General features: G+C 36.3%; 1 protein-coding gene across 1 annotated transcript in view; it reads right to left on the reverse strand.

Moving 5' to 3' along the window:
- The window catches only part of Spef2 (sperm flagellar and cilia associated 2), a 148,734-nt gene that overhangs the window by 102,032 nt on the left and 26,070 nt on the right, over positions 1-20,632 (reverse strand). The window contains exons 7-10 of the mRNA XM_090332052.1: positions 19,049-19,235; positions 13,922-14,110; positions 10,986-11,173; positions 7,195-7,357 (exon numbers count right to left, since the gene is read on the reverse strand). Coding sequence (XP_090188178.1) covers positions 7,195-7,357; positions 10,986-11,173; positions 13,922-14,110; positions 19,049-19,235 — 727 coding nt within the window. The remainder of the gene's footprint in view (positions 1-7,194; positions 7,358-10,985; positions 11,174-13,921; positions 14,111-19,048; positions 19,236-20,632) is intronic.

Consider the following 20,632-nt stretch of genomic DNA (forward strand, 5'->3'; position numbering starts at 1 on the left):
GTGAAGCTGGTTCATTTCTAGTTAGGTCCAAATATGGTTAGCTCCCTGGCCATGTATTTTTGCAGACAGTCTGAACTTCAATTGCCAAAGAGCCCAGCAGATGAGAATGTCCACCTTGTCCCACCTGGGCAAGATCTAGGTGCCTTCAAAGAGAAGGTCAGGTCTATTGCCAAGAAATAAAAACAGAGCCAGTAGTATTCAGGGAAAGGCAGCTGTTTGCTCCATTTCACTTGCTATCTGGATCCCCAGAATGAGCTGGAGAGTTTGCTGCCTGGCTGCAGAATTGTGGGTAACCAATGTCAATCTATTCTGTGGGGCTCAGACTGTGCCCTGCTCTACAATATTAGAGCATATTCTGTAATATATTGGTATTTCAGGTTGGCTTTCTATTCTGTAGAAGCGCAAACAACAGCTTATTATATTTTAAGTACAAGCCCTGAGGAGGAATGATTGTATATATTGTCTCTGCAAGTGAAAAGGTACCATTTTACTTAGCACAAACCATAAGACAAATGGATACGTTATACAATTAAAACACCACCACTAATGGGCTTACCAAGATAAATCAGAAACACGTGAGTATATGTGAAAGTCACATTAGAAAAGCAAGCATGAGCTTAGAAGCATAAATGATACCATACCCTCAGCTAGATCATACAAAGAGAGAGGCATTAAATGTGGGTACAGCATTATCCACAGTACCATCATCATAGTGATCAAACCATCCATACATGTCTTAAAAAAGCCATAAGCCTGCCTGTCTTGTGACCTTTAGGTTCAGCCTAATTCTGTTTACTGTATGTGACACTAGAATCACCAAATGCCATTCATATAGCCCCATCAAAGCCTGGAACCAGCTCTGTGCTTTGTTTTAGCAATATACAAGTGAAATGAAAGAACTTATTTGTTATAAGCTCATTGTTATCCAGTGAAACAATTATTACCTGGTAAAGTAATGTCTACAAAACTGATAGATCATAAATATATTCAATCAGTTTTACCATAAAAAGACACACCAGATCAATCTTTTCCTGACATGGCTCACTCATGATACATCTCAATTTTAAATTATTATAAATTTAAAACATGGGTACTCATATGCCTTTTTCTCAGTAACCAAATCATTTTTTGTCAAAACAGCAGTATTCTTAAGTTCTCCAATTAGATCAATTTATTACATAATCGTATGGAAATATCCACGTTTAATTCTAACCCAACACATAAAAACATACTCAAGAAAGGCACCTATTGCTCAGGCTTGTAATTCTAAATTCTCAAGAGGCTAAAACACAGAGGATCACTGTTTGAAGTCAATGTAGGCAGAAAAATTTTGAGAGATTATCTTCTATTGACCAGCAAATAGCTCCAATTGAGGGGTGGGTCTTAGGTGGAAGAGTAAGAACGAGGAGTCATAAAACAGTGTGAGTATTAGAACTGAGTTGAAGCCAAGTGCCAACTACTCCCCTCAACCAAGGAAAAACGTTCAAGGCAAGAAACTCCATCTGTTGTTTGCCTTTGTTTATAGGGAAATTTAACTGGCCATAGTCAATTATCTTGTATGCATTTGATAATGGGGCAATTGGGACTCAGGAACCGAGAACTCCACTGCAAACCTACTCTACAGTGCTACTGGAACTCGCTGATAAACCCACGGAAAACAGTGGGCTTAGAGTTTCTGCCTATCATTTTGTGTCCATTTGTGTTCAAAGTAACTCAGGAAACCATTAGAGGAGTAGCTTAGTCACCACCAAATGACAGGTTTCTACTCTTAATTCAATTCTTTGGTCTGCTAAATCACTCTGGCACTGCCAGTGTACTAGAACACTTTGGGAGCTATAGTTGCCTAACATATAATAGTCTAGTTAAACAAAACAAGTATAAAGCTCTATTTCTCTTGATCTCCAAATCCTATAGATACTATTACACTGGACCTCATTTCAGTTATCTCCCTTTGTTGAAGCCTTCAGATAATTCTAGTAGCTGATGACTGTCCTGAGAATTTCAATACATTTTGTGCATGAACTGTTCCAACTATGCTTTATTCATCAGGGAAGTGACAGTCTACCTCACAATCATTTCCAATGAGATAATCTTCCTGCACAAATCGATTTTTCCAGAAGCTTGGAATTCACCTATCTTTTGCTATTGACCAACCAGAGATAATCAGACAGGCAGATCTAGGTATGTATAATATATATATATATATATATATATACTTCTGTGTGGTCATACAATGTGTAAATATGTATGCACACCTGGTCCTTCCTTCCTTCCTTCCTTCCTTCCTTCCTTCCTTACTTTTTTTCCCATTTCTTCCCTTTCTCTTCTTTTCTTTCCGGTACTGGAGATCAAACTGAGGGTTTTATTCATGCTAGACAAGTTCTTTGCCACTGAGCTACATCCCTAGCCTGGTATAGCTCTTTAAACTATTAAACTCACAGATAATTTTCCTAAAGATAATTCATTCTTTCACAGTAATAGCAACTGCCACCCTTTTAACTACTGAGGTCTAAAGGCAAGGTATCCCCAGAAAAGGCTTAGACATGACACTGACCAATTTTTCAAGACTAGTACAGATTCAGTGTATCAAAAGTTGTAGCTAGCAGGCTCTGAGTTCTGGAAAATAGATGAGGGATGAGGGTCTTTCAAGTGTGAGAGTTTCTAGCTTTCAGCACTGTCAAACACCCAAATTCAAAGATGCTTAATATCTGTTGAAGTTTCTTGAGATTATCAATGTTATTGCCTTCCTGCTATATTTAGCTGCCAAGATAGAGCCTTTAAAGTTTGTAGTCATGTATTCTAGTCTATAATGCCAAATAAGAAATCTGAGCAAATGTTTGAAATGAACTTGATGCATAGAAGCTGTCTCTTGTATTTGACCCAATAGGTAGAACACAAACCAGAAAATCAATGGTAGAAAGCTGAGAAAAATCCTTAAATGTCTTCTAGTTCACCTGGTTTCAGATAGAATACACTCTGAACAAGAATTAATTCTATCTGCCAGGCGCAGTGGCTCACACCTGTAATCCTAGCTACTCAGAAGGCTGAGATCTGAGGATCTCAGTTCAAAGCCAGCCAGGGCACTAAAGTCCATGAGACTCTTATTTCAATTAACCACTAGAAAAACAGAAGTGGCATTATGGTTCAGTGGTAGGGCAGTAGCCTTGGGCTGAAGAGCTCAGGAACAGTGCCCAGGCCCAGAGTTCAAGCCCCACAACCAAAAAAAAAAAAGAATTCTTTCTAATCTATGTCATCAATAGCAAACAAATATGAATGATGGACACTCTAATTTTTTCATTATAAGTAAAAATAACAGCAATTTAAAAAATCATTACAAAGGAATTTAAATAATATAGGTAATGTGTTAGATATATAACATCCTTTCTAATATTACGCATTTTAACCACAGATTGGCTCTTGGCATATACAACAGAGTTCTACAGACACTTAGAAAGAGTAGAAAAGTCTAAGTTTGGGGGAAATTTCTTTTGTGAGCTCATTTTAATTTTGTATTACATTTTAGTACAATGGTCCCTGAGTATAAATGGGCTCTTTGTGAATCCCAAGATCCATTGTGCTCAAGTCGCCTATAGAAATTGATGTAGTATTTCTACATGATGCATACATTCTCCTGCATACATTAAATCATCTCCAGATTAATCAGAATACCCATTATCATGTATATGTTATATAAGTAGTGATACTTTATACAATATTGTTTAGGAAATAATAGTAAAACATAAAAATTACTGTACATGGCCAGTACAGATTCAATTAAAGTATTTTTTAATTAATTCACTTTATTGTCATTCAGAGGGGTTACAATTACATGAGTCAGATAATGAGTACATTTCTTTTTGCATAGTGTTTTCTGTTTCCTCATTCTCTCCCAGTCCCACCCTGCTGTCTTCATCAGGTTCCACTGCTTCACTTTCATGAAATCCTTTCCCTCATGTTCGGTTCCTTCCCCCACCCTCCCAAAGATATACATGTGAATACACCATATATAAAGAAGACAGAATCGTCAAAACCTAAAAACTATTTTTAAAAAAAGCTTTGTTTCCATGTCTCCAACTCCAACCTTCTACAGCCGATCAATCAATTAAAATATTTTTGATATGTGACTGGTTCACATATCTGGATGTAGAATCTGTGGGTAATAAAGGGCTGATGACAGCTCTTCAATAGGTAACTGCTAGACAGCAGCTTAAGTTAAAACAAAGTACTCTAGAGGAGGACTGCTTTTCCAGTAAGATCCATTTGGGAGACAGCAGTGTAGAAGGCGAAGTCACTGATAATTGCAAACCACTGGCTCCATGTGGGGCTGTGCATCTGATCTCTTGATGTGACTACCTGATGGTCCCTGGGGTTTTCAGGTCCCTTCTCCAGCCTTTACTCAAGAACTCATTATTACTACCCTGTAGCAGTTGCCTGGGCATCCAGTGAGATCTACGGTCCAGGATGCTATTCTGGCATACTTATTAGGAGAAAACCTATTCCTAGAAAAACCATTCCCTGAGAAATGCTTCCTCATATATAGATATTCTATGTTAAAAATATGATGATTTAGGAAACAATGCAAATAAATGGCAGTCAAATATTTGTGGCTTAAATCCAATGTGCACATGAGCAAAATCTGTTTTTTTAAGTTTTAAGAACAACAGCTTCATGTAAAAGGGTATCAATGTATGTGAATTAATGCACCTTCTATCTGGCAAATATCATGTAACCCTTTTATTAATTACAATAAAAAATTATAAAAAAAAGAACAACAGCTTACACCCCAGGCAGGACTCGCAACTGGGGTGTATCATTAAGGGATGACATTTAGGGGTCCAAGGTTATTTAAGACTACCTGTTAAGTTAGGCATTTATCATGAACAAATTCAGTAATGAGAAATATAGACACTTGTTTATTATCTGAGCCAGGATGCCTTGGCCCTTCTGTATCTTGTTTACAGACAGTTTACAACCAGTAATATGTTTTACAAGTTGAAATATTTATTTTTTATTCATATATATAGGACTATTTAGGATAAGTTCCTTAAAAGACAAAACCTTAAAAGAGGAGAAGAAAATAATGAAAAAAGTCACAGCACACATTTTTCCATTAAAGAAAAAAAGCATGTAAACACATATTAGAAACCCTAAGGAAATCTTTTCTAGCAAACAAGCACAAAGCTCTACACAAAATAAACTGTGCTGCCAGGCATTCACAAACTCCTAACAAAACTTTACAATTTCCTGAGAAAGAAACATACAAGCTGCTTCAGGATGTGGGTAAGACATGTTCCTGTGGTAACCATTTCCCAAGCAAGAAAAGAAGGTAGAAATACAAAGTTTTGCTAAGCTGTAGCCTATCAGGGCTCTTTATTTATGAAAACAAAAAAACACATAAGAGCTTATCAAGTTGTTTAAGAAAAAATGAGAAACAAATATTCTAAGAATCAGAAAAATATACCAAATAAATATTTTAATCTGTCAATGAAAAAGATTTCTTAATTTGTAATGGAAAGAAGTAATGTAACATAATTTGATATTTTCAAAAACCTTTTATCATGTGTCATTACAATTTAGATTAACATACTAGTCACAGTATAATGTAAAGCTATGTGAAGCAAAATCCACATGTATTCCTTGAAGTCTTTGTCCATCCTAAAGAAATATTTGCTCTATAATCCTATATTCTTTCTTCAACTTTCTCCCCCAGCTTATCTTTATTTACTATTTATATATCAGTTATGATTTATGTTCCCTGTTTATTGTAGTTCATTCTTTTTTCATTGTGCAATAAATACTTATTATTTACTAATTATTAGTTGGCAATCTGGTTGAATAATTTTTACTGGACTTTGGTTTTTGTTATGCTCTTAAGCTATTCTTGTGGAACTCATCCAGTAATATTTCTAATGAGCTATTTCACTGTATGTTCCATAGCTGATTTTACCAACATGTATCCCAAAACTATTTTTACAACTTGAAAAGGTATTATTTTTAAGGAGGTATAAAAAGGAGTTTCAGTTCTACATGTTAGTTTATGAGTGCAACAAATCTTGATCAATGTCCACCCTTTCATACTTCTACCCATCTTTCCCAGCCTAACCTTTCCATTTTCCTTCCATAATTTCATTTTCACATATGTATATCAAATGTTAAATATCTTCAGTTCTAAGGGTGAGAGGCAATGGGACAGGGGAGAAGTGAGTTGTGAAAGACATGCATTACTTTTATAACAATAAAATGAGGCAATCATGTTATTATGGTGGTCATTTCGTGGAAACTGTGTCTCTTAGTATGTAAATGACTAGTCACTTCAATAGTTGGCAGTGCCAGTAATAGAACTGTGGTCTGTCTAACCTCAAAGATTTCTTGACAGCTGTGGTGTAGTACACAGTGTACATTTCCATCCCCTTCCATATTACCTGCTGGGAGCCTTCCAATTGTTAAACACATAAATGTACATATATGTGTGCATATAAATATATTGAACATCATAGTCAACTCCACAAATATGTGTAATTTTTCAAAAATAAAATAATTTTGATTACATGAAACATAAAAAAATATACTTGGCCTCATTAGTTTTTCAATAAGAATTCAAATTTATGTTGATAAAACCTTAACTTGCTCCATTTCCATTTTGCTCATAAAATAAGACCTTATTTACATTAAAGGCTACATTAACACACTTCATGATAGTGATATTTGAATCAAATATAGAGAGCTTGTACAATGAAAATGCTAGTGGAGCACTTAAAAATTCTTAAAAGAAGATGAGTAGGAAGGATGGGGGGAGGGAAAGTGGGAGAAAAACATGGGAAGGGGTATTAAAGTTCAAGAAGTAATGTACCCATTACCTGATGAATGTAACTGTAACCCCTCTGTATATCATATCAACAATAAAAGAAAAAGAAAAAGAAAAAAATGTTCATATCTATTGCCCAATGTATTATGTTTGATTGGCTTTAGATTGTTATTATATTTTGGGGGAAATGTAGCATTACAAATAACAGATAATAGATTGCAAATACATTAAACATATAAAGTTAGTACCATAAATATAAATCAGCTCAATGGAAAAAGCAAATATGACATTAGATAGAAATGAAATAAAGTAGTATTACAAAATTAACTGTGTAGAGAAAAGAATTTATTATGGTGCATTTGCTGTAATTATTTCTTATCTTTATGTACCTTGTAGTCTTCATAATCGTTGCTATCTAGCAGGTCTCTTTTTTCCAGCTCTATGAGCTGTCCTGAAGAAGACTTAGGGAACCCATGCCCGGCTTGTTCATATATGGGCTTTCCATTAAAAAACAGTTCCTTCCAGTCATGCATCATCTTATATGGTATCAGACTATTGCAAAAAATAAAAAAAGAAAAGAGTCAATGCTTAGTAAAATGCACACTTTAATCCTTGATTATCTTAGTCTTTTATATATTTGACTCATTTTCTTCAGACAATTGGAAACAATCCTCTCAGATATTAGTTTACAGGTTTACATATACACAATGATAATGACTGGTATTATAGGTGATACATGCAAATTAGATTTTTCTGTTGAAAATTATACATAAATACACCACTTTTCCCTTTAAAAAATCTTGGAAAGCAAGCCATCTATTCACTGTACATAAGAGAATACCAATGCTAAAGCATTTAAGGTTTCAGAGTCATTTGATTTTGGTATCCGAATTTGAAACTTCAGGTTTTATGAGCATGGTCATTAATTTTAGATATATTTTTCTGTTATAGCACAGGCAATGAGAAAGTCTGGAGAACTAATGGTATTAAGTAACTTGCATTCATTCAAACCATCTAAGTTCCACGTAGTTCACAGCTAAGTTCACAGCTATTGGGACATAATACAAATATATATCCTTGTTTCATCTCAAACAACAAACTCTAGGGAAGAGGGCAACAAGAATTGCAAAAGTACATACATACATACATACATACATACATACATACATACATACAAGTGAGATGTGAGTGAGAAATTTACAATAAGGATAAATGTATATGATTTCATTTTAATTTATTAGCTCAAGGCAAGTTTTTTTTTTGTATTTTTTTGCTTGTCCTGGGCTTGAGCTCAGCACCTAAGCACTGTCCTTGGATTTTCTCAAGGCTAGAGCTCTACCACTTGAGCCTCAGCACCACTTCCAGCTTTTTTCTATATGTGTGGTGCTGAGGAATCAAACCCAGGTCTTTGTGCATGCTAGGCAAGCACTCTACCACTAGGCCAAACTCCCAGGATTTTTTTTTTTTTTAAGAAATGACTCCTAAACTGAATCCTAAAATCCTAAATGTAGGCTATGCATGCTAAATATTAATGCAGCTTATGTGGTCTGTTTTTTGTCTAAATTGTCTCAGAAGTACTAGTAGTATTAAGAAACTTGCATTCTTCAGAACAACTAAATTCCAGAGAGTTCACAGCTACTAGAACCTAATGCAGGCATAATTACTTATTTCATATTAAACAATATACTCAAGGCAAGAAGCCAATAAAAACTGTGCAGATATATGTTATTTATGTTTTGATCTATTGTTATTGAAACTTAACTTTGATCTTCTTTGAATTAATTTTTGAAATAATTATAAATTCAGAAAAAGAGATAGTAGAGACATGCAATTTACCCAGTGAACTCTAATCATAATATTTTATAAAACTAGCATTTGTTATCAAAATCAAAATTTGACTTTGGCACAGTTAAGATAAAGAATATTTCCATTACCACAGAAACTCTCACCTCCTCCTTTTACATAAATACTTACTTCCCTTATCCTTCTTAACATCCAACCTTGACTAATGCTAATCTGGTTCATTTAAAAAACACAGTTTAAGAACAAGAAGCTAGTGCAGTAAGACATGTCGCTAATTACAGTCAGTATTTTACCACTATTTATAGTGTCTGCTGTGGGCATTCTTTGAAAAGGGGAGTAGGCTTCTTCTCTATTACAGACAACTTTCATTTATTCCCTTGTCCCAGAGAAGAATGAAATTTGCTTTTAAGTATTAACTTTAAATGACGGGCCCTTATTTGTTTAAATAAACCAGTCTACTTTATTTTGTACAGTTTAGCTTTTTGTAAATTAGCTTACTGTTAGTTTTCTATATTTAGTCTACCGTTGACTTTTTCTTTCAAAATCCTTTCACAAAGATCTCTTTGCCAACTTCCTCATAACTATTTTTCCCCAGTCCTGGGCCTTGAACTCAGGGCCTGCGCACTATCCTTGGGCTTTCTCAAAGTTAGAGCTCTACCACTTGAGCCATAGCACCACTTTCGGCTTTTTCTGTGTATGTGTTACCAAGCAATCAAACCCAGGTTTTCAAGCATGCTAGATGAGCACTCTACTACTAGGCCATGTTCCAGTTCCCCCCCACTTTAAAAAAATTTGGGGGTATATAGAATTACATGAAGCTAAAACCACATCTTTATATCTTCATTTTTTTCAAATCTTTTTGTTCTTTGGTGTAATTACTTTGATTTTACAGCTGAGTAGTTTTAGTTTCAAAATGTCCTCACCGTTCTGTTTCATTTAAAAGAGTTTATATGGTGGTGATCTAGATTCTGGCACAGGACTGGGAGAGCTGGGAAAACCCTTTTGAACCAGTCAGGGTGTGCAAATGCTTTCCCTCTTCTGTCTCCTGCCTTCTGACCCTGGGGGCTGTTTGGCTTTTCTACCTTTCATTGCAGGTTCTCAGGAATACCTCATCCTGGGAAACCTGAAAAGACTATCCTGTTTTAGATGGAATGGCTTTCACATATGTCTTCAGTAGGGTCAGTTCATCCAAATTGCAGCTAAGAACTAGAAATAGGCCTGTGAACTAGATACTGCATTTGCTTGCAAGAGTACTGAAGATTTTCTCTACTAGATCAGCTACATTAAGTCATATATTTCCTGAGATCACATGAGAAAATGGAGATGCTAAACTGCATGACAAGAAGAGCTTTATATTTTGTAGGGGTCTAGGACGGAAAGAGAACTAATGTGACACTGCATTCCCTTTTGTCCTTTGCCAAATAGTAAGCTCAGTTGCAGTACCACAGAAACCTACTGATGCCTATATATAATTGTTTAAGTTTATTCCTTACTCTTTCATTATTTAGAGAATACTGCATGGATTACTATAATCAAGGCCACATGGATAAAACTTTACATATTTATGGTTCCATATTTCTTATCTCCTGTTTTAATTTCAGTTTTCCTTGGGTTTTATGTTGGCTTATTCATCTTTCTTTTCTTTTTTATTGTAATTAATAGAAGGGCTACATTATATTCACCAGATAGAAGGTACATTACTTCACAAACATTGATACCCTTTTTGTTTTAATTTCAGTTTTCCTTGGGTTTTATGTTGGCTTGTTCATCTTAAAATATTTTTGGGAATTTCCTTGCAAATATGTTGATTCTTTCCAGATAAGATAAAATGAAAATAATTTTTAAATTAGTAATACAATCATCAGATGATATACTGTTCTAGAAAGTTCTAATTATTTCAAAGAAATTGTTATAATTGTCTTCATAAGTTGAAAATAACTTAGATAAGATTTTTAAATACACTGTTAAATGGAAAAAGACACATGCACTTCAAATAATGCTAGCTGGTGGGAGAATCAACTCAGTAAGTATGATCTCCTAGACACTATTTTTTTTTTGCCAATCCTTGGCCTTGAACTCAGGGCCTGAACACTGTCCTTGGGCTTTCTCAAGGCTAGAGCTCTACCACTTGAGCCTCAGCACTATTTCTGGCTTTTTCTATGTATATGTGGTACCGAGGAATCAAATCCGAGTCTTTGTGCATGCTAGGCAGGCACTCTACCACTAAACCAAACCCCCAGCCCTCCTAGACAGTATTTTAAGTCCTATTTTTCCCATGAAATTTTCACCTCTCTTTATTTTGAATCCTCTAATCTACCTAGCAATCCCACATTGTTCGTTGTTGGTGGTGTTTCCATACCACATTAACTTTACTTACTTATTTGTCAACATCCGGTAGTCTGCCACTTTAGTGGACAAATCAAGTATTTGATCCAAAATTTCTTCACAAATTCTATAATGCTTTTCATAACGAGCCTGAGCTCTTTCTACAGCAATCTTTTCATGAATTTCTTTTTCTCTGAAGATTTGTTCCTCAAAATCAATCTTGGCTTGTTTTGCCAGAGCCTAATAATGCGAAAACACATTCTCAAAGTCATTATCATTGTCCAAAAGTGGGAGAAATGCAGCCATGAAGTTCAATGTAGATACTACAAAACTTTAAAAAACATGAGGGCAATGTGGGTTTGGAAAGGTTGGGGGAGAGAATTAATCAAGATGCACTATATTCATAAACTCAAAAACTGAATGGGAAATCCTTTATATAACTACTTAACAATAATGAAGGGGAAAAAGGAAACGAATGCCATAAGTCAATAGCTAAAATGCCAATAAATCAAATGGAAATAATCTTTACAAAAGGAAAAAGATTAATCATGAATGTTCTCCCTTTCTACGTTAATTACTGAGTACAATGGCAAAGACAGTGTGAGAAATATTCCACCTTTATCAACCAACTACAACACAACAAAAAAAGGCCTGACTGGCCAAAATTGAAACAATAAATTAGATATTCAGGCTTTCTTAAAGATGCTCTGTTACAAGGAGCCACAAATCACAGAGAAATTGACAAGTCTGTGCCAGGTTGCAGACAGCGCTGTCTACTCATCACCTCCAGGGGAGGACTTCCAGGGTACCACTACTGCTTCTGTTTTCAGTATGATCTGATTTATACTTAGAAAGAATATGTTAGGTGTGAAGCTTTATGGCATGCTTCATGAAGTGTGAGGAGGAAGAATGAATTTAAGACATCAAGAATGTTAGAGCAGGCATTATGGAGATAGTGAGAGTAAAATTGATCATCAGTTTGGTTTGCTATAGTGACAGTGAAATGTGTGGAAAATTTTGAGATGTGATGGAACCAAAACTTTGGAAAGAATGAAACATCCCTGACAATAGGAGAACAGTTTTCAGTTTTGCTTGTTCCTATCATCTGTCTCTTTTCCTCCCTTCTACACTTTCACTCATCTCCTTTCTCCCATTTAGAAAGCTACATAAAATGAACTGCTAGAGCTATTCAGTCTTCTTATTCTTTTCTATCTACTATCAGCTTGGCTCAGCCCACTACAATTTCCTGTCTTCTTACAGTAAGTCGACTGTAGTTTACCTTAGAAAAAAGGAAAGGAAAAAGGAAGCCTGTGGGAGGTAATAAATCTCAGTGATTGGGAGCTTGCACTCTTGAGTCTTATAGAACAGACTGCTCTTGCTGCAGAATTGATAAACTGGACCTTTTTTTTCTGGTCGGTCATGAGGCTTGAATTCTGGGCCTGGGCACTGTCCCTGAGCTCTTCAGCTCAAGGATAGCCCTCTACCACTTGAACCACAGCGCCACTTCCTAAACTGGAACTTTTTAAGTGTTTTAAGCTTTTTTTCCTGATACTTAAAATGTTAAAAGGACAGAGTCTAGTTGTGACCATTGCAAGGATTTTATATGCATGCAATGAGCATAGAGTAGTTAAAGCAAAAGCTCAAAGAAATTTTTAGACTGTATTATAGTTAAATAGTAGTGATATTGATGGTACATAATTTTCAGACCAGGATTGTCTTAATGTAGAATGGCTACCCAATTGCCATAAAGTAAGAAATTAGCAAATTTCATCTATAAATATAAAACAAAGTTTTTAAAAACCTCCTTAATGTAAAAAACACGAAGTTCCCCCATTTCCTTAACCTCTTTTTCATTCTTTTTTCTTTAGATGGTAACAGTTGCTTGAGAAACTATACTGACCAGAAGTAAACTGATCACTCCTGAGCTTTCATACTAATGGGATAAATGACTAATTGGCAGTGGATGTCAAGTGACACTAGATCAAAACTAAATGTAGGGGCTTACACTATAGGAAACCCTGATGTAGACAAGGCACATGGATAAGGGCACATGGCCAGAAGAGGAAAGATGCAAGAAATGCCTTGTTTGGGCATCTGGAAAGAGCCAGGGTTGGGGAGGGGGTAGAAGGAAAGGATCGGGAACAGATATGTGGCTGCTGGAAACCAAGAATAGGATTCCAAACAGGATAGTGGTCATCAAAATAGACTTCAAAAAATTCTCTAAGGAATGGATTGGAGAAGAGATTCTCAATGATATTGCAAGTACCCAGGTAAATGACTAATTCTGATCTGAAAGAAAGAGGAATGCCATATGGATCTTAGGAATATTATCTATTATAAAGCCAGAAATTGTTTATTAAAAAACCCCACAGTGTCTTGTTGAAACAGCTCAGAGCTGTCACTAGCTGAGACTAGTCACCTAGAATAAGCAACATCAGGGTTTAGCTGGTAACAATAATGGACTTTGGAGAAAAAGGAAGTCCTTTGGGCATCTGTGGCAAGAATAGAAATACAGGAAAAGATCAGATAATCATTGGGGATTTTTTTAAGTAGCAATGTAACATGCCTGAAGATAATAGTGACCTATTGCACATAATCAAGAAAAGGCAAACCAAGTGTTTTCATTACCAACTAATAGTATGGGAGGTTCAGTCTGTTAGCAGTCTAGAAGAACTCAGGGAATACTGTTGCCTACAGGACTTTCATGGGGAAGCACCTGAGAAACAAGCCCATGAATTCATGATGCGCATGACTACAGGACAGATGGTGAACATCATATTTTTAGGTACCAGAAGATTCAAGGCTAAAGGAAGAGAGTGTAGTGTCATTACGAAGAAATGAAAATGGGATGATGGTAGGTAGATCACATAAGAAAATAACTCTTCTTAGGCAATAGATAACATAAGACAGCTTTCTTTACCATAACTTTGTAGAAAGTTTTTTAAAAAAGAGAACCTAAGAAGGTTTTTAAGGGAGATTTTTGTTTACCGCTTCTCGATCAAGAGCATCCTGGAAATCCTTGAGACGTCTTTCCTCATATTGTTTCTCCCGGAAAATTCTGTTCTGCCACAAAACTTCCTTTTCATGCCTAGCATGCATGAGCTGCACGGCAATTCGGCGTTCCTGCTGGGACTGGCGCATCAACCGGTGAATCAGCTGCTCCTCCCGGTAGGCCTCCTGTGAAGCCAAGGCCAATGATTTCTCAAAGCCAAGTCCAGGTTTTCCAATAGGCTAACAGGTCTACACACAAAGACTCTATAAAAGGCATCACATCCCCCTAAATCAATCCATCTGTTATTTGATCCCAATGTGAACATGTCAAAAACACAAGCTGAAAAAGAAAAAAAAATCCCAACAGATGCTGCACAATAATTTTAGTATGTAGAAACTTTACAGTCTTGAATCTCACAATTACCTTAAGTAAATTTTACCCTTTATACACAACCAAAGGCTGGGTACAGTGGCTCATGCCTGTAATCCTAGAATCAAAGAATCAAAGTTCAAAGCCAGCCTGGGTGCAAAAGGACCTGAGACTCTTATCTCTAATTAATCTCTAGGAAAAAATGGGAAATGGGGCTGTGGTTCAAGGGTAGGGCAGTAGCCTTGAGCTGAAGAGCTTAGGGACAATGCCCAGGCCCAGAGGTAGGGTGGTAGTCTTGAGGTGAAGAGCTCAGGGACAGGGCCCAGCTGAGTTCAAGCCCCATGACCTATACACACACACAGACACACAGACACACACACACACACAGACACACACAGACACACACACACACACAGACACACACACACACAAAACATAAAGCAACTAAAATAAATTAGACATTCTCTTCAAGGTTTTCTAAGTCACTGACATAATTGATTAGTTATAGGAATAGTTTCAGATGGTTGGAAATATGATACTGATAGTTTAAGGTAGCAACTAGTTATAAAATAGATGCAGCTATCCAAGAAAAGACAGTAGACCTGTCACTCCCCATAGGGACTGTTCACTAGGAATATGAGGAAAAGTTTAAAACTAACAGAATGTGAGTGGAGAGGACAGACCAAGTAGAAATGTATATTTGTTTGTCTTAAGAAAAAAATCCTGTGTGGTCACAGTCTCAAAAACAGATAAACTCTCTGCTGTTTGATGGGAAGGTAGAATAGAAAGGGGAATGGCAAAATCCCAACTTGGAAACAGTGAATCTGGGTGTGGTTTCCCAGATGTACCATTCCATGGCTGCTTTGGCAAAAAAGAGTTGCAGGTCTATTTCTTGACAGGGCACAAGGACAGGTTTAGGTGGAAGATAGTTTTCCCAACCCCAACAAGTGCATTTAATGTCTAAACAGAGACATCATGTGGAGAGAGGAAGTAATTATAGTTCTCAATGGGGTCCTGTTTGACATTTAATAGCCCAATGATTTAGGTACAAAACTTTGCGTTATTAAAGACACTGTCTCAAATTATCTTTACAAGATTACAGAATTAATTTATTTAACAGAATTAAGACACAAACTATAATATTTTATGAAACTTTCACCTGAAACTTTGTTGGAAATGTGATACAGTTCAGCTGAAATGGAAATATATTTTTCTTATAATTATTTTAAAAAGTTGTAAGAAAGTTTGAATAATATGATCTGTCTAGTTATAGAAGTTTTAAACAGTTTCATGTGTTTTAAAAACTAATTTTGTGGGGCCAGGAGTTTGGCCTAGTGGTAGAGTGCTTGCCCAACATGCACGAAGACCCAGGTTTGATTCCTTGGTACCACGTACACAGAAAAACCTGGAAGTGGTGCTGTGGCTTAAAGGGTAGAGATCTCGTCTTGTGAAAGCCCAAAGAAAGTGCTCAGGCTCTGAGTTCAAGCACCAGAACTGGAAAGAAATAGTTTTATGATTGTGGATGTGGCTCAAGTGTTGGAGCATTTGCCTAGCTGACTTGAGTCCTTGAGTTAAACCCACTACCTACCAAAATTTTTAATTTTGTGTACGAGTTGACAAAGTGAGAGGAGTTGTGATATTTCTATAGATACATATTTAACCATACCTCCTCTACAACTTTGTGTGTGTGTATGTGTGTGTGTGTGTGTGTTCCTGTTCTGGGACTTAAAACTAGACACTGTTCCTGAGCATTTTGCTTAGTGCTAGTACTCTACCACTCAAACCATAGCTCCACTTTAATTCAAGATAAGAGTCACAAAATCTTTCCTGCCTGGGCTGGTTTTAAACATTGATCTTCAAATCCAGTCTTCTGAGGTGCTAGGATTACAAGTTTGAAACATCTGTAGTCGGTTACAACTTTTTATGAACCTCTCTTCTTAAATCCCCATCTTAAAACACTTTTACAAATTTTTAAAATGTGGTTCATATGTCCTTTACATATGTGTATAGAATAAACTTTAATCACATTTTTTCCTTCTTGCCCCTCTTCTTTTCCCCTCCTGCCTCCTTCTGGTTCTGTACTCATTAGTTTACCTTTTACATTCATGACTTGATTTATCAATGCATTTGTTTTAGATGCCAATTTCATATAAGAAAAAAACTAAATAGCATTTGTTTTTCTAAGTGTGGCCTATTTCATGTAATCTAAAAGTTTCAGTTCTATCCATGTTCCTGAAAAGGACAATTTGGACAATTTTGGCCTTCATTCTGGTGGCAAATACATTATCATATAATACGCCACCTTTTCTTGATCCATTCATCTATTAGTGAGCCTATAACTGATTCTATAGCTTGGCTCTTGTGAATAGTGCTGCAATAAACACAGGTGTATAGGTATTATGCATTGTGTGGTGATTTACTTTCCCCAGAATGGTATAGCTGGCTTATATGGTAGTTCTAATTATAATTTTTAAGATACCGTATACTGATTTCCATACTTATTTACATTTTCACCAATAGTTTTTAGGGTTTTCATTTTCCTGTATCTTTGCCAGCATTTGTTTGTTTTCTTGATGACAGTTATTCTAACTGGGGTTAGGTGGACTCTCACTGTTAAAACAGTATAATGTAAGTCACTGGTTTCAAGATTCAGTAGTGAAAGTGGTGGCAAAGTGTAAAAATGCCCTCCAGTTCTTCTTGTCTTTTTATTCACAGCCTTCGTGTTACCCTATGGCTAATCTCATCAAAACACAAAGCCTATTGCTCTAATCCTTAAATATGAAAAAAGGAAGTGTCCATTAACTTGATCTGACCAATGGGACATCAGATAAAATCTAAAAAGTACAACTATGAAAACACAGTTGGGTCTGCCACTGCCACTGTGTGCATGGCCTAGATGACCAAAAATGAAACCTTACGAGAGGCACCAGGCTTCTAAAAACAGCTCTAAGAATCTTGTGTCTGCTGGCCCAGCCAACCCCAATTGAGCAGAGACATTGAGCAAGCCCATCTGAGACAACAAGCAAACTTGAGTCTAGCCTCAGGTGCCAACTGAATTTGTAAAGTGGTTTGGAGTCACAAAGTACCATCACATTTTAAAATAGGAAGTCGCTTTATTATTCCAAATGCATTCTAATTCTCAAAAAATTCAATGGAATGAAAGATATAGTTTCTCACAAAAACCAAGATATGAGTTATACTTAGGTATTCAGGGAAGGCTACAAATTTAGAAGGGATAAAAATATCCTATAGTTGAAATAGTATGCAAGTATTCTGATTACATTTACTCTATTTGGGGAGGATTTCAAACAGATCCATAACAGTCTCCATTTGACTGTCAAAGTCTCAACTTCTTCCCTGAGATAAAGTTAGGCTTACTCAGGTCTATCACCGTTTTCCTAATGTTCCAGTTATTATGAATCGAGTTTAGGCACTCAAATAGGAAACTATAAACATTCCATTTGTCTGGACAGAGCTCATGATGAGTTGGTTTCTAGAAATACTGTCAGAAAAGGTGACTTAGAGCTGTTGGAAAACCCTGCATCTCCTGTGAGGTCTCTTCTCTGGAAAGACACTTCACCTTGCAGTGTTTCCAAAGCTCCATGCCTGTCCACTGCCTTCACTTCCACCTTCAGTTAGTGAATACCTGACGATGATCTTCATGCTTCTCATCGACAACACAGCATCCCCTGAACCTAGCCAGGAAAACGCTGTCTTCTGTCATCCACTTCCCCACCACTTTCAAATCACCTTCTCCCTGGGATAGGCAAGAACTTGCCTATTCACAGAGCTTCCGTAAATCACAAGTTCTCTGAGTTCCAATTTTTTAATATTCCTTCTCCCCATGGAGTCTCTAGGCCTCATACAGTATTTGGATCACAGAGGAGGGCAAGTGTGTGAGAGCTGGCCAGTGATTCTCTAACTGCATCCACATCAGAATCTCCTCTGCTGGACACCACCAGAAAATGATCTAATTCCTCACTGTGGGCTGAGAGAAATGAGAAAGCTTGAGGGTTTCCTTCAAATTTTCATATATTTTTGATGTTGCTGATCCACAAAGCACACCTTGAGAGCACTGATGTACACTAACGGACAATTTGTGAGGACAACCAACTTTCCTTTGTTGTTTTCACGAAAAAGTTCTTTTACCTCCAAAAGTAACAGTAGCTAGAGATATCTGATGTAGATTCCTTTTTGTTTCTGTATTTTTATTGTGGTAAAATTTACATGATATAAAATCTATCACTTCAATGATTTTTGCTTGTTTGATTGTTTTGCTGGGGCCTGGGTACCATCCTTGAGTCTCATTGTGCTTAAAGCTAATGCTCTACCACTCTAGCCACAGTGACACGTCCAGCTTTTTTGAGTTGTTGCTTGGAGATAGGAGTCTCATGGGGATTTTCCTGCCTGGGCTGGTGTCCAAGAACAATCCTCACATCTCCCCTTCCTGAGCAGCCAGGATTATTTAGCGGTGAGCCACAGGCACCCAGTCACTTCACTGATTTTGAAACAGACAATTCAGCTAAGTAAATTTACAATTCCATTACCACTACTCGAGTTTAAATTCTTTAGAAAATATGTAGGCTTCGGTTTCTTTATAAATATTTTTTGTTGTTTTGATGTGCCAATATACCAGGAACATTTGATTCACAGTGGCAGATAATATATTCAGTGAGATAGAGATTTGCCTATATAGTTGACTACGTTTTGTCAAGTTCTCAGTGCTATTATCTAACAAGCATTAAATGTATTACCTCTTGGGCTTCATGAGCTATCAACTGGTCCATTAACAACCTCCGCCGTCTTTTCTCCCTTTGCTCTCGAGCAAAAGCATCTTCTTCCAAGCGCTTCTGGATTTTTTTAATGTAGTCATCATCCGAATAAGTGTTTAACAAATCTGAAATTATCTGGTCTGTTGTTTCTAAAAAAGTCTTGGATGAACTAGAGACAAACATTTTTATTTTAGATTAAAAAAAATAATGTGATCACGTATCTCTCTTTGTGACTACAGAAGACCTTTCTGAAAGGTTCCGAGTTCTCTGTTAACTCACTAGTAAAAACACTGAAGCAAATGCTAGATTTCCAGTATAAAATCCACAGCTTTGTGTCATTTCTGCTCTTTGTGAGATTCTCTGCATAGCTCTTTTAAAAGGACTATCATGTTTGTCTTTTTTTTCCCCTCTATGATCTTCAACCTACATAGATATTCTAGAATTTCCTTCTTCATCTTTCTGCGGCCTCCTACTTCAAGTTTACTCCTACTTTGTGTGTATACTAGGCAGACTAAGATAATGCGTGTCAGGTGAGGGTTAGACACCTTCATAACCTCAGGCCATCTTATAAGCGTGATTCAGTACTTCTGTGGTTGGTCCAATTTACTACCATTCTCCCTCTCCTACTACAGGTCAGGACTTGGCCCTCATGGTAAACTCAGAAAATGTGAGTTGACTTCTTTGTCATGACATGCCCACAAGTGCAGTTCTAACCTGGCCTCTTACCTTGCCTCACATCCAAAACTTAAAGAATCAAGAAGAGTCTGGTAGTCTTCCCCACAGGAAATAAACACATTAAATTTAATGAGAGAAATAGTAGCTTAGTATAGAATTTGCACTCATTTAAAAGTTATCATTCAAAGCAAAGATATAACTACTTTAAATTAATAAAGGAAATATACACAAAAAAGATGTTTTATGTATATTACTGTTCCATCACTGATTTTAATCCACATGCCTCTTTTAAAATGAGTAAAATATGAATATACAATAGCATAAATTGTTCTGGAAGATTGCTTGCCAAGAAATGATTCTTATGTTAGCAATAGTCATTGTTCTAATGTTATATATAATTAATTATATATGCTATACATATGAATAATACATGTTATATATTTATTAAGTATATGCTATGTATTTTAATTATTAATGTATCAATTACACATCATGCCTATTAGAAGACACTTGAATAAAGTCACAGTTGACTAATGTCTAACAGTATAATAGTCTCATATTTATAGTAGAGATTGTATTGAATTATTGATCATAATTTGCAGGTCACTGGCTTCCAGATCAATTCTGAGCTCATAAGGCAAGTCTCCTCTTAACTTCCCTCTATCTGTGACTAGGATGCCTGGAAAAATACTGTTTGCTAAATTTCAAATACTATGCTATGAATCATTATAGCTATGCAAAAATTAGCCACTAAATTTCTGCTTATTTTATCAACGGGGTCAATACTTGGTTAAGCTTTTCAGAGTTAGGTACCAAACTACGCAGCTGCCAAATCACAGTTCAACCCCATCTGCTTATAAAGGCTTAAGAAAATTGTTAGGATTTATGAGA

This window comes from Megascapheus bottae, chromosome 4 (assembly GCF_031878675.1).
Source record: "Megascapheus bottae isolate mThoBot1 chromosome 4, mThoBot2.hap1, whole genome shotgun sequence".
Classification (NCBI taxonomy): Eukaryota; Metazoa; Chordata; class Mammalia; order Rodentia; family Geomyidae; genus Megascapheus; species Megascapheus bottae.